Genomic DNA, 14,335 nt, shown 5'->3' with positions numbered 1-14,335 from the left:
AGTATAAACAACTTGTTGTTTCGAGAAAACAACCAATTGAATTTTTGTAAAGAACATTAAAACTGAACTTTTATCCAATTGAACAGAAAATCAATTGGTTGATTTTTTTAGAAATTTTCATTCTACTCTCACAAGTCCACCCCCACCCCCTCTTGTTTAGGCCAGTAATTCTAACAACTTGGACAAGCATGTTCTTCTTCTTGTTGTGAAAGAAATTAGCGTACCTACTCTTTCATACATTCTCTTAAAAGAAATAATATGACATCTAAAAGGGCAAAGGATCTAGTATTTGTCTGTTGTAATCTTCACCTTCTCTTAAGAAATTCCTCAAAAGACAAAAAAGAGAAAACTAAATTGTGGGATATTGCAAGAGATGGTTTTTCATTTGATAACAATGAACTTCTTGAGATTGCTAGTTTATGTATTGATGAAACAGAATTAGAAATTGTATTTTTCAATGAGGATGAACAAATATAATATTCAAACATTATAATTTAAATAAGTTTATCTTTTGTTTTACTTTTTTATAAATGTTTCTTTTAATTTTTTTCATATTAGGAAGTATATTAGTACATTTTAATAATACGTGTATGTATATGATATATATATATATGTATATGATATATATATATATATATGTCTTGTTCCGTGTTCTATATTTTTCAATTTAGCAGTATCTTTGTGTTCGTACCGTATCTGTATTCATGTCTATGTCTCATAGATGAGTAATTCCTCTAAAATTAAAAAATGTATTGTTATTTTTGTGAAAACTTTAAACAACGCTTTTAAAATTGTGGTTGTTATAAAGATTTTAGGCAACGATTTTAAAATTGTTGTCTTTATAAAAACGGTTGGCTATTACAAACGGTCACAGTTAAAAAGTCGTTGTCTAAACTTTAGTCTACCATTTTTATGCTTTAGGTCATGGTTTTATGTTATTGCCTAAAGTAATATTTATTTTAGTGTGTGGAATAATTTTTTGCTTTTTTTTTTAATACTTTTGGTAAGTAGAACAATGTTCAACGATCTTCTAGTTGGTGTTTGGTTCGTGTAAGTTGACTATGTAGTACAACGAAGAAACAAATTAGTTGTACACTTCTCATGAAGAATTTTCATTAAAAGGGATGAATTACAATTTTGTCGATAAGGCGCCGTGTATAAATAAATCTCTGATCTTAAGAAAAGGAAAAAATCACACTCAACCTCAAGATTAAACTCAAGTCAATCCTCCACTCTTTTCTCTCAAAAATGAAAAAAATAAAATGAAAGCAACTGGTTAGAAGCAATTGCTGGTGTTGAAACAAGAAAGGAGGCAGAATGATGAAAGGAATTGAAGAAATTTAGGCTTTGTTAACATTTGGGAAGATCAGCTGGCGGTGGAAACAACTTCTGATTTGGGAGCTTTCCATCCAAGACAAGCCAGGCCATCTTAAGTCCCCAGGTTGTGTGCACTTCCAAGTGACAATGCATGAACCATACCCCTGCACACATACAATTTAATTACATTTCATTCTCTTTTTATATTTTAATAATTTATCAAAATGAATCAAACTAGTTTTTGAACTAAAATGAAAATTTAATGATGTAACCGACCTGGATTATCTGCTAAGAATCTGATAGCAACCCATCCACCAGAAGGGACTCCAACTGTGTTTCTTTCAACAGGATCAACAACATTGAACTTTGCTGGGTCCTTATTTGGGTCATAGTTCCCAAAACCTTGACCAACAACAAAGAAGTTAAAGCCATGCAAATGGAGAGGGTGACTTTCAGCACCAAGAATGCTGGTGTCCTGCATCACAAGCTCTACACTTGTGTTGAAGGGAAGAACCACCACCTTTGTTCCATTGCTCACCATAGTGTTGTTTGGAGGGGTCCCAGTATAGTTGAATGGAACCAATGGTTTGGTAGGGAAGTCTGTGGTGTAAACTCCATTGGATTGCCCAAAGAAGTGTGCTTGAAGAAGAGCAGTGGTTGGTTGTATATAAGACACATTGTTCACTGATGCTGAAAACTTTGTTGTATTGGTGGGTCCTTGACAAGTTTGGTTTTTCTGGCAGGGAGTTGTGCCAAGGCTCACTGTAAAGAAAAAGTGTTTATCAACTTTCTGGGGTACATTGGCTGGAAACTGAGCACTTGCTAAGCTGCGGAGTTTGTTGGTGAATTTTGTGGCAAAAGTGGTGTCGTTGAGTGCAGGGAGAATAGGTTTGAGGAGGGGAAGCTTTTTAAGTGAAGCAGTTGAATGATGAGCATTTTGTGGGGTTTTGTATTCCAATATGGCAGCCACAGTTGAGTTGTCAAAAGTGCCAAGGCCAGTGGCATACGGTCTAGCAGTCATGAGAAATGTGGCGTTGGGATAGTGAGACTTTGTTTTCAGAAGAACATTAGTGGTTTGTCCAGGAGCAATAAGGAGGGTATTGGTGGTGAAAGGCTTCACATAAACTGCATCTGCTTCGACAACTGTGAGTGTGTGATTTGCAATGCTGAAAAATAGCTCATCATTAAGTGCTGCGTTGATGAATCGTAAAAGGTAAATCTTCCCTGGCTTCACCTTCAGCTTGAATGTATCTGTGAACAATCAGATCTTACAAAGAATCAAGATATTGGCTGTAGATAACATTTCTATGCATGAGATCTTACAAACAATAGTGTAGTGCACGTTTTTCTTTCTTTCCTTCCAGGGACTATTGTGATGATTATTTAATTGTGTTGTAACATTAATTATGTAACATTTAGATTGATTAGAATGTGATACCTTTGCGAGAGCAGTTGTACAATGGCCCTGGAAATCCATTAATTGTGTATGCATCAGAGACATTTGGCCCTCCACCAGTTTGCGTGGCCTGGGTTACGACTGCCTCAGGATCTACATTCCACCATTCTCCTAAAAGGATATTATGTGAAAGCATGATTAGCTTATGCAAATTATGAAATTAGGAAAAGGTTGATTTGATTTTTTGTATAGTGATTTCCTCACCAAACACCATAGGAACTTCCTTGTGGGGTTTAGCAAAAGGATATTGAGCATTGAGCTTGGGAAGAATGATGAGAGGACCATAAAGACTTGCTCTTAGCCATGATATATGGGCATGCCAAAACAGTGTTCCCCTTTGGCCAGTAATGGTGTAATTGTAAACATAAGTTTGACCAGTTTGGATGGGGCATTGAGTCACATATGCTGGCCCATCAGCCCACCCTGATCGAAGCTGTCGAATACCATGCCTGGTTTTCAAACCAAACCAAGTTTTTAGCATATTATTGGCATGCCATGTTGAAATCATATATATTAAGGTTACTACAATTACACAACATTTTCTTTTCTGATCTCAAAACACAGTTATTTACCAGTGAATGGTGATATTGTTGGGCACATGGTTAGTCACTTTGATAAGAAGACGATCTCCCTCCCTTGCCACAATGCGAGGTCCTGGAAACTGCCCATTCACTGTCACCATGCTCTTTGTGTGGCACAGTCTTGTCACATTTTGGTGCCGTATCTGTGTCAGCATATTAAATAAATTTCTCACTCACAGACCCAACATAGGAACATAAAACAAGTCAATAATAATGTAAAATGAGTGTTATAAGGAAGTACTTCAAAATGGTAGTGTCTCGTACTGCCACCCAGAGAAACCTCAAACATGCACAAATTTATCAACAGCACAAGGAAAACTGGGATTTGCACAAGAGAAACACCCATACTTTGGCTTAATGTGTAAAGCTTGATTATCTGGCAATCTGCAAAACTCTTGGTTATTGGTAGGTGTTTGAACTTAGAATTTATGAAATGGGAGAAAATGGAATTTCGTATTTATAGGAGGGATTCAGCTGAAGGATGTGATTAGGTGGTGCAACATGACCTGATTCTAGGAGAAGCTGAATCAATGTCGCTGTATTTTAAACACAATAGTTGTTAGAACTACTTAAGAGTAGTGTCAAAGCCATTCAAATTACTCTGACCTTCTTCTTCTGCAAATCCAACTCCTTAACAAAGCATTTATCTTCTAGTAAATGTCGTTAATAACGTTGTGTATGCAAGTTTACATCTGAAAGGAACTGAAGTTAAGATTGAGAACATCATTGGTGACATGTAACTCTCTCAACCAATGTTCTTGTTCCCAAAGTAAGCATGTTTTCTATCTCTGAGTCCCTTTCAAAGCTGGAGTCCTGATATTGATGTTATTGTTTTTTATTAGCCGATAACAGAAATCTAATTTAATTTGCACAGAATGATTATATACGCCGAATTTAATTGTAGCGCTTTTCTTCGATTAGACAGATTCTTATGAACAACAAAACTTTGTGACCTCACGTGCTTGTATCATGACTATTGGTAGTTTGTTCTCGTTGGGATTAATTTAATGATTACTTAAATCCCTAATAACAACTATAACTATATAAATTTATTAAATAACAACTAAAATTAGATACTAAAAATAATTAATTACAATATTAATTAAAATATATATTATTTTAGAAATTAAAAAATTATTTGTATCTAAAAATTATTTCTAGTATTAATAAAAATTTATAAAATAATTTCTAAATTAGTATCTAAATTTAGTTACTAATATTTTAGATTCTAAATTGGTCTCAATTAGTCTTTTAGAGACTAATTTAGAATCTCAAATATTAGTAGATAAAACCTTTGTACCTAATGGTTAGATACCAATTTAAAAACTACTTTATAAATTTTTATTAATGTACTAGGATGACCGACCGGTCTATGGACCCGGTCAACCCATGCGTCAAGACCCTACTTTAAGGTACAAGGTCGACCACGTGTCATATGTGGCCGACCGAGATAAGGTGCTCAAGTCAAAGGTTGACCAGATTAGCAAAGGTCAACCTATGGTTAGGAAACGACCTAATCCAACCCTAATCGCTAAACAACCCCCTAATCCGGCCCAACAGCAAGGGCCCATTAAGGTAATATAAATATCATGCATTCCAAGGAAGAAGGTACGTCATTATCTACAGTATTCTAACCAGCTGAATACGATACCCCACTGACTTGAGCGTTGGAGTGCCATCTGCAGGTACCCCACCAGTCTGAGGAGCCGTTCGGCGAGGAAGATAGAAGGAGGAACGTGAAACACGACCGATCGAGTGACACCCGAAGACAATAGTTCTTCCAGTCCCCAAACTAGTTCGAGAACAATTGGCGCCCACCGTGGGGCCGAGGAGAGCCAGAAGAAACCACAGCATTAGATGGTATCAACCCGTAGCATGGCAAGCATGACCGAGGCAGACCAAACGGCAATGATGATGGCCCTTCAGAAGGAGTTAGCAGAGATGAAGAAGGCACATGAGGAGGCCGCTAAGAAGAACGAGGAGGAAATCAAGAACCTCCAAGAAGAAAACAAGCGAATGAAGAAGCTGGTCGAGGGGGTGCCATCCCTCGCCATGACCAACCAGGCCGGCAGGTCCCACGCCACCGGTGCCAGCCTCCAGGCCGAGAAATACACGAAAAATTACTTCACTCTGAAAATGGATGGGGAGTCTCATCCTAGCAAAACAGCCAACACTACCGCCACAGAGGGGCCCGGATCGGCATCATCCCTTCACTGACCGCGTTATGGATACCCCCCCTGCCAGACAAGTGGAAAGGCTTCAACAGGGATCGGTATGATGGAACGACCGACCCCGATGAGCACGTGGACGCATACACAACACACATGAGCCTCTACACCACGGACGACGCGGTCTTCTGCCGAGTCTTCCCCACCTCCCTAAAGGGAGGCGCTCTGAGCTGGTTCACCAAGCTCCCTGCAAACTCAATGATTGTTTCGAGACCCTGATAGCGAAATTCGATGTCCAGTTCGCAACAAGCCACCCCCACCATCTAACATCCATAGCGCTGGTCGGCATTCGCCAAGAGAAGGGAGAGTCCCTCAGAACGTTCATCGATCGGTTCAGCAAGACCCCTATGAGCATTCGCAACCTCAGCCCCGAGGTGGCGATGCACCACATGCTGACCGCCCTTAGACCCGGCCCGTTTGCCGATAGCCTGTGTATGCAGCCTGCAACCAACCTCGATGACCTTAGACGTCGAGCGGCAAAATTCATGCAGCTAGAGGAACTTCGCGAATTCAGGAACAACACCCGGGCCGAGGCAAGCGGAGAAAAGAAGGAGGACAGGGAACGACAGGGAAGGTCACGAACTGGCCGAGACCAAAAAAGGGACAACCGAGGACCCCGCTTCTCCCGCTACACGCCTCTGAACACGGATAGGAGCAAAATTTTGCAAGAGGCCCTAAGTGCCGAGTTGATACCACCGCCCCGGAGGGCCTTGAGCCCAGAAAACGCCGACCGCAGCAAAAGGTGTCGGTACCACAAGAATACCGGCCACTCCACCGAAGAATGCCAAGCCCTGAAGGACAAGATAGAAGAGTTCATTCAAGCTGGGCACCTCAGACGCTTTATGCGTGGGACCCGTGAAGTGCGTCGCTCCCCATGCAAAGAGCACACGCCTAGGAGAAGAGACCGAACCCCCCCAGGTCCACGAGAGGGCGATAGGCGCGAAGACCGACGGGGACGAAGGGACGACCCCCCACAAGCCGACACTCGTAGGGGCCGAGAGGTAATCAACACCATAGTCGGAGGGTTCGGCGGAGGTAGTTCCAACAGCGCACGCAAGAAACATCTACGGGCCGTCCACCAAGTAAACCTCGTCTCTGCCCGACCGAGGATGCCACCGATCACGTTCACAGACGAAGATTTTAAAGGGATAGACCCAGCACAGGATGACCCAATGGTGATATCGGTCGATATCGACAACTTCACGATCAAGAAAACCCTTGTGGACCAAGGAAGTTTGGTCGACATATTATACTGGAAGACCTTCAAAGTCATGCGAATCCCGGAGGAGGAAATGATGCCCTACAACGACCACGTGGTCGGTTTTTCTGGGGAACGCGTAGGAACGAAGGGTTACATAGAGCTATACACAGCGTTCGGCCTTGAAGGGGCTAGCAAAACCCTCAAGATCATATACTTGGTCATAAACGCCAACACGTCCTACAACATCCTCCTCGGCAGGTCATCCCTCAACAAGCTCGGAGCGATCGTCTCCACGCCCCACTTAGCAATGAAATTCCCTTCCCTCTCAGGCGACATCTTGACGATCCACGTAGACCAAAAGGTCGCCCGAGAATACTATGCTGAAAGCCTACGAGTTGAACCTACACAACAGAGGTCCAGCGGCAGCCGCTCACCAAGACGAAAGATTGCCGGTCGTGGGAGAAGCCCCCACCGGTACTCACCACAACCAAAGAAAGCCATCACCATGGCAGATCTAGATCCAAGAGAAGTCGAGCCAAGACTCGAAGCCAAGGATGAACTGCGTCGGGCCGAACTCGATGGAGAGGACCGATACACAAGCATCGGCACGGCAATGGCCGCCGCCGATGCGGATTTCGTTCACCAAACTCTCAAGAGGAACGTAGATCTCTTTGCCTGGACAACGGCCGACGTGCCGGGCGTCCACCCGGACATCATCACCCATCGCCTTTCAGTGTTTAAAGAAGCGCGCCCAGTAGCACAAAAGAAAAGAAACTACAGAGAGGACAAGCGGCTAGCGGCCAGAAGCGAGGCCGAGAAGCTCCTAAAAGCCGGCTTTATCGCCGAAGCACGATACTCCACTTGGCTGGCCAACGTGGTGATGGTCAAAAAGTCAAGCGGCAAATGGCGAATGTGTGTAGATTATAAAGACCTCAACAAGGCGTGCCCCAAAGACTCATACCTCCTTCCCAACATCGACCGGCTGGTGGACGGTGCGGCTGGTCACAAAATACTGAGCTTTCTGGACGCCTACTTGGGCTACAACCAGATCAGCATGCACCATAGCGATAGAAGCAAAACGACCTTTACGACGGACGGCGCCAACTACTTCTACAAGGTAATGTCGTTCGGCCTAAAGAACGCCGGAGCCACCTACCAAAGGCTCATGGACAAGATCTTCAAAGGGATGATCGGCAAAAGCGTGGAGGTGTACGTAGACGACATCCTGGTGAAGTCCGACTCGTGCGGCCAACACATAAAAGACCTGCAAGAGGTTTTCGACGCTCTGAGAAGGGTCAACATGCACCTCAACCCTGAGAAGTGTGCGTTCAGCGTAGAAGGCGGCAAATTCCTCGGCTTCATGCTCACCCACAGAGGGATCGAAGCGAACCCCGACAAATGCAATGCCATAACGGAAATGAGAAGCCCGAAAAACTTGAAAGAAATTCAGCAGCTACTCGACCGGCTAACAGCGCTTTCCAGATTCATCCCACGCCTCGCTGAGCGGATCTGGCCAATAGCCACAATGCTCCGCAAAACTTCGAAATTCAGCTGGAACGAGGAATGTGAACAAATCTTCGGCCAGCTCAAAACATTTCTGTCGTCGCCGACCGTCATCAAAAAGCCCCGTCTGGACCTACCCATCGTAGTCTACTTGGCCGTATCAGAGGAAGCGGTCAGCGTCGCCCTTGTCCAAGAAGTGGACCACGAAGAATACCCGGTGTACTTCGTCAGTCGGACGCTCCACGCGGCCGAAACCAGGTACCAAATGATAGAGAAAGTGGCACTGGCCCTGGTGCTGACCGCAAGGAGGATGCACCCATACTTTCAGAACCATGAAATCAGGGTAAGGACCAACTATCCTATATACAAAATTTTATCTAAACTCGACCTTGCAGGACGGATGATAGGGTTGTCGGTCGAGCTTTCAGAGTTCGACATCAGGTACAAACCAAGGGGCGCCATCAAATCCCAATGCTTGGCGGATTTTGCCGCCGAGCTCCCCAAGAACCCAGAAGTCGCGGCCAAGTGGATCCTCTACGTGGACGGCTCATCCAACAAAACGGCTTGCGGCGCCGGGGCCTGGGGACCTGTTGATCGAGCAAGCCCTCCAGTTCTCCTTCAAAGCAACAAATAATCAAGCAGAGTACGAGGCCATACTGGCCGGCCTTAACTTAGCAAACGACCTAGGCGCACGAGAGGTCACATGCAAAAGTGACTCCCAACTGGTCGTCGGCCAAATCAAAGGAGAATTTGAAGTCAAGGAGCCCCTCCTCCAGCGATACTATCACACGGTTCGCAACGTCATAGCCAAATTCGACACGGTCACGGTCGAGCACATACCACGGCAGGAAAACGAGTGTGCCGATGCACTCTCACGCCTGGCATCCTCTAAAAAACAAAGTCATCACCGATCAGTCGTCTAAGTGCGACTAGCACAACCGAGCGTAGGTGACGCCGAATGCATGACGATTACCGAGTCCCACACATGGATGACCCCGATCACCCAGTACTTAGAACACGGAACATGCCAACCGGGGGAAGAAAAAAGCATCAGACGGCAGTGTGCACGATACACCATGATCGGCCAAGACCTATACCGTAGGGGGTACTCAACACCACTCCTAAAGTGCCTCACCAAAGAACAATCCCAATACGTGCTACAAGAAATCCACGAGGGAGCGTGCGGGAGCCACTCCAGGGCCCGAACGATGGCGGTCAAGGTCATCCATGCGGGGTACTACTGACCGACCGTTCACGGAGATAGCGCTGACTATGTCAAGAAATGCCAAAAATGCCAAGAGTTTGGCGCCCTCCACCATCAAAAACCAGAAGAACTACATAGCATGACATCACCCTGGCCGTTTGCCATGTGGGGGATGGACATCATCGACCCGTTCTCACCAGGCAAAGGCCAAACGAAACACTTGCTAGTCGCGGTAGACTACTTCACCAAGTGGATAGAGGCCGAACCCCTAGCCACCATCAATGCTCGAAATGTCCAAAATTTCGTGTGGAAGAACATAGTGTGCCGGTTCGGCATACCACACTCGATAGTCTCCGATAACGGCCGGTAGTTTATCGACCAAGGCCTCATGACTTTCTACAACGACCTCGGCATCAAATCCCTCACAAGCTCCGTCGAGCACCCGCAAACGAACGGACAAGCCGAAGCAGCCAACAAGGTCTTATTGATCGAACTAAGAAAGAGTCTCAGCACTGCAAAGGGAAGATGGACGGAGGAACTGCCCGAAGTCCTGTGGGCATACCGTTGCACCCCACAATCCACCACACAAGAAACTCCCTACAGCCTCACATACGGCACTGAGGCCATGATACCGGTGGAGGTCGAGGAGCCATCCATCCAACGCCAACTCTTCGACGTATCCCTCAACAAGGAAAGTCTGGCGGTCGGCCTCGACCTCTTGAACGAGCTTCGAGACAAAAGCAAGATACGAGAGGCAGCATGCAAGCTCCGAGCGTCAAGAAGGTACAACTCAAAAGTCCAGCCCAGAAGCTTTCAACAACTCGACCTCGTCTGGAGAATGCGCAGCAACGCTAGGAAGTCGGACGGCAAGTTCTCATCAAACTGGGAAGGACCATTCCGAATCCGAGAAGTAGGAGAGGGGGGGCTTATCACTTGGAGCATCTATCGGGAAAAATTGTACCTAGGACGTGGAATGCCACGCACCTAAAGTTTTATTTCAGCTAAGCATGAATAAAATACACGCACTCTTTCCTCGCCCGACCGATCCATCGGTCGGAGAGGTTTTAACGGGGCGTTTCATACATGGTGCATATAATGAATGACACACACGGTTCGGTCAGGATGTAGCCTTAACCGGCATACCCTCCCGTAACCCACACAGTTCGGTCAGGATGTAGCCTTAACCGGCATACCCTCCCGAAACCCGTACCTAGCTCGGCCAGGACGTAGCCATAACCGGCATACCCTCCCGATGCACACATAACGTTCGGCAAGAACCCCGGTTCACCTAGACATCCAATAAAATTCGTCTAAATCGAACCCGCCAAAGAACGACCGACTGATTCAAGTCCGTTACAATCACTTGGTTGATTTTAATTATCACGAGTCGCTCAGTTGATTTCATATACCGACCGATTACTTAGTTCTTTTACTCAGTTAATTTTACCCCTGTTTAAGATTAATTATTCCAACCCACTCGGCTCGTAAAGGCTCGTTCGTCCAGAAAATGCAAAAACAATTAAAGGAAAAACCATTCTATTAAACAAAAGAGGTGGGGGCCACACCCCGGCCCCAAGGGATCAAAATAAAAGTTGACCGCCTAGTCTACAATATTCAAAAAGCACCGGCGAGATCGGTTTCATCAGCGGGTTGGCCGGCCTCCGCGGGGACCAAACGGCCGTCGACGACCTCCATGTCTTGGTCAAATTGACCGGAAGGAGGAGGACCACCATAGAGTACCGCGGCTTGGCGGACGGCAAGGTCGAAGCTCTGGTTAATAAGAACCATGGTATCTTCCATGGTCTTCAAAACCTCGGCCTCGGCCGCCTTTTTCCCTTCGCACTCGGCAGTGACCTCCTCTCCCATCAAAGCGACCCGATGGTCGGCCGCTTCCAACGCCTTACGGAGACGAGCAACCTCAGCGGCTTTCTCAGCATCGGCCTTCTCCAGCTCGGCCAGCCGATTCTGACGCAGCTCCAGTTCGGCAGCTTGCGCACACAACAGTTTCTCATAAGTTGTGTTGGCCTCCACGGCCTGCTTCAGGTTTTGGCCCGCCTCTTGCAGCTCATGCTCGAGGCGGGAAAGTTCCTCTACTCGGTCCCTCCGAGCGTCTGCCCCTCGCCTGGCCAACACCAGTCCCCGGCATATCATCTCAATGCCGCCATTGAGAAGATCGCCCTCGGGGATCGATTTGATTTCCCCCTCAAGGCCAGGGGGCAACCGAAAGGAGACGGCCCGGCTGAAGGATCGGTCGCCCCCTAGCAAGGCCAACGCCGACCCCCCAGAGGCCGACACGGGCATCGCCACCGCCGTTGGGATCGGGCGGTTGAAGTCATCGGTGGACGGGGAAGCATTCCTAGCAGACCGGCTAGAAGGAGGCGTTGGCATTTGTCCCGCCTCCCGCACGGTGCGGGCGATGTTGCCGCTCTCGCGGCCGCATTTCTTCGAGGGCCCCGCCCGGGCACCCTCCTCGGCACAGGGCTTGGTGCTGGTGGCCCCCCTCTTCTCGTTCAGCTTGTTCTTAAACGAATGCAGCATACCGACCGCTTGAGGTATCTCCTTCTTAGCAATTGCTGCAAGCAAAACAAGAAAAGATCGGTCAGAACAAAACGCAACTAATAAGATGACAAGTGTTGAAAGGCATACCCTCAAAAGCCTCCTCACGGTCGGTCGCATTGTACAGCGACATGAGCGGCCGAGCGGGGAGCTTCCTTGGAAGGACATTGAACAAAGAAAAAATAAGACGCTCATGCTCGCTCGGATATGCCGGCCTCAGCCAATCCGTTATCTTTGTTGGACTCTTCGACCAAAACAACGGGAAACGAGGCTGACCGACCTCGTCAAAAAAGTAACATGTCCCCGCTGGCTCCATGTACACTTTAAAGAACTTTTCTTTAAAGTTCTTATAAGAGGCCGTGAAGGGTTTGAACAACACGCTACCCGCCCGGCTGACCAGCGATTGCCAACTAGCAAGCTTGGCCGGGTATGACGAATAGAAATGGAGAAAACAAGAAGGGAGAGGACGCAACCTAAACGTCCGGCAAACGATGCGAAACGCTTGCATAGACGCCCACCAGTTGGGGTGGAGCTGGGTCGGAGCCACATTCAGGACCCCGGCCGTGAAGGCATCAAAGGGAAGGGACATATGCAGATCCGCAAAAAGACAACCATACATGAAGAAAAAGGGAGGTTCAGTAGATGACCGCTCCCTGTATACATGATCCTCCAAAGAACAAGGACCAAACGCCAACAAGGATTCCTCGGCCGAAGCCTTCAAAACGGGAACCTCGTCCAAAAACTCGGCAGCAGAGGCATCGGTATAAAAGGAGGACGACACCTCGCACACTCGGGGATCAACCCAAGCCGACCCCACATGGGGTCGCGGCCCCTCAAAAGGGGCCGAACGGTCCGACGCATTGCCAGCGTCTCCCCTTACCAACCCCGGAGAAGGGACCCTCCCAACATCTCCGACCGGGACGGCTTGGCCGGAAGAAGAAGAAGAAGAAGACGATGACGACGAACAAGCGGGGGGAGACTCAGAAGGAGCAGACATGACTAACCTTTAGATGAACGAAGAAGGCAACTGAGATCGGTCGGATTGATTCGAAGTGTCGGAGCTCAAACAAAGATAACGCATGAAACACTACTGTTCCCAGCCCCTATTTATAGCCCGGGAGGACCTCGGAATTCCAAACGTCGCAAAAACCTCAATCGTTGGATTTGCTTGATCCAACGGTTCGCATCACTTCGCGCCCAGAAAAACCCCTCATAAATGCGCGTCACGTCAATCGCTCAGGCGCCCCCAAAACATCACTTCACCCATCATTACACAATCCGCCCGAGGCCCTTCCTTCAGACTCTTCGGCTGTACCATCTCTCGAGCCTGGGAGGCAACTGTACTAGGATGACCGACCGGTCTATGCACCCGGTCAACCCATGCGTCAAGACCCTACTTTAAGGTACGAGGTCGACCACGTGTCATATGTGGCCGACCGAGATAAGGTGCTCAAGTCAAAGGTTGACCCGATTAGCAAAGGTCAATCTATGGTTAGGAAACGAACTAATCCAACCTTAATCGCTAAACAACCCCCTAATCCGGCCCAACAGCAAGGGCCCATTAAGGTAATATAAATATCATGCATTCCAAGGAAGAAGGTACGTCATTATCTACAGTATTCTAACCAGCCGAATACGATACCCCACTGACTTGAGCGTTGGAGTGCCATCTGCAGGTACCCCACCAGTCTGAGGAGCCTTTCGGCGAGGAAGATAGAAGGAGGAACGTGAGACACGACCGACCGAGTGACACCCGAAGACAATAGTTCTTCCAGTCCCCAAACTAGTTCGAGAACAATTAATAATAGAAATTACTTTTGATACCAATAATTTTTTTAAATTCTAAAATAGTTTATGATCTAGTCTAATAGTAACTAATTATTTTGGTCTCTAAAATTAGTTGCAATTTGATGATTTCTTGTAGTGTACATGCTCAAGAAGGTTTACACCATCAAGAAAAATGAAGTATGAAAACCTCCATCAACGAAGATAAGGGCTACAAAATATATGAACTCCAAAAGGCACTCATACTTTTTCTTCCACTTTTTGTAACAAATACAATATGTGGAGAATTTCACTGTAACAAGTACGATATGAGGAGAATTTTTCAAAAATGGAAGAGGGTGCAAGTTATGTATATCCAAGAAGCTAAACTAAAGAGGGTAAAGATTTGGTTTCACCGGATTCTTAGGAGAGGGGAATAAAGTGGAGCTAGAGAAAAAAAACCTTAATAAGATACAAATTGGTAACCAAAAGGTACATGTTAATCGGCCAAAATATCAAAGGAAT

At 46.5% G+C, this 14,335-nt stretch overlaps 1 protein-coding gene across 1 annotated transcript; it reads right to left on the bottom strand.

Moving 5' to 3' along the window:
* Positions 1 to 1,088: 1,088 nt before the first annotated feature.
* LOC137826362 (laccase-17-like) lies at positions 1,089 to 3,787 on the bottom strand. Its single transcript, XM_068632301.1, has 6 exons — positions 3,596 to 3,787; positions 3,346 to 3,497; positions 2,978 to 3,222; positions 2,756 to 2,884; positions 1,594 to 2,568; positions 1,089 to 1,481 (listed from the first exon to the last, which is right to left on the bottom strand). The coding sequence occupies exons 1-6, from the start codon at positions 3,698 to 3,700 to the stop codon at positions 1,351 to 1,353; spliced, it is 1,737 nt and encodes a 578-aa protein (XP_068488402.1). The 5' UTR covers positions 3,701 to 3,787; the 3' UTR covers positions 1,089 to 1,350.
* Positions 3,788 to 14,335: the final 10,548 nt, after the last annotated feature.

The sequence above is a fragment of the Phaseolus vulgaris genome, chromosome 8, assembly GCF_000499845.2.
Source record: "Phaseolus vulgaris cultivar G19833 chromosome 8, P. vulgaris v2.0, whole genome shotgun sequence".
NCBI lineage: Eukaryota > Viridiplantae > Streptophyta > Magnoliopsida > Fabales > Fabaceae > Phaseolus > Phaseolus vulgaris.
Note: the sequence above shows the minus strand (reverse complement) of the source record. Positions and strands in the feature narration are given on the sequence as shown.

Excerpts from the sequence above, each read along its gene's own strand:
- LOC137826362 (XM_068632301.1), bottom strand. The coding sequence starts at position 3,700 with ATGGGTGTTTCTCTTGTGCAAATCCCAGTTTTCCTTGTGCTGTTGATA. Across the intron at positions 3,223-3,345 it reads AACAATATCACCATTCACTG|GCATGGTATTCGACAGCTTC; the intron begins GTAAATAACTGT and ends TTTGAAAACCAG. Across the intron at positions 2,885-2,977 it reads GGAAGTTCCTATGGTGTTTG|GAGAATGGTGGAATGTAGAT; the intron begins GTGAGGAAATCA and ends ATATCCTTTTAG.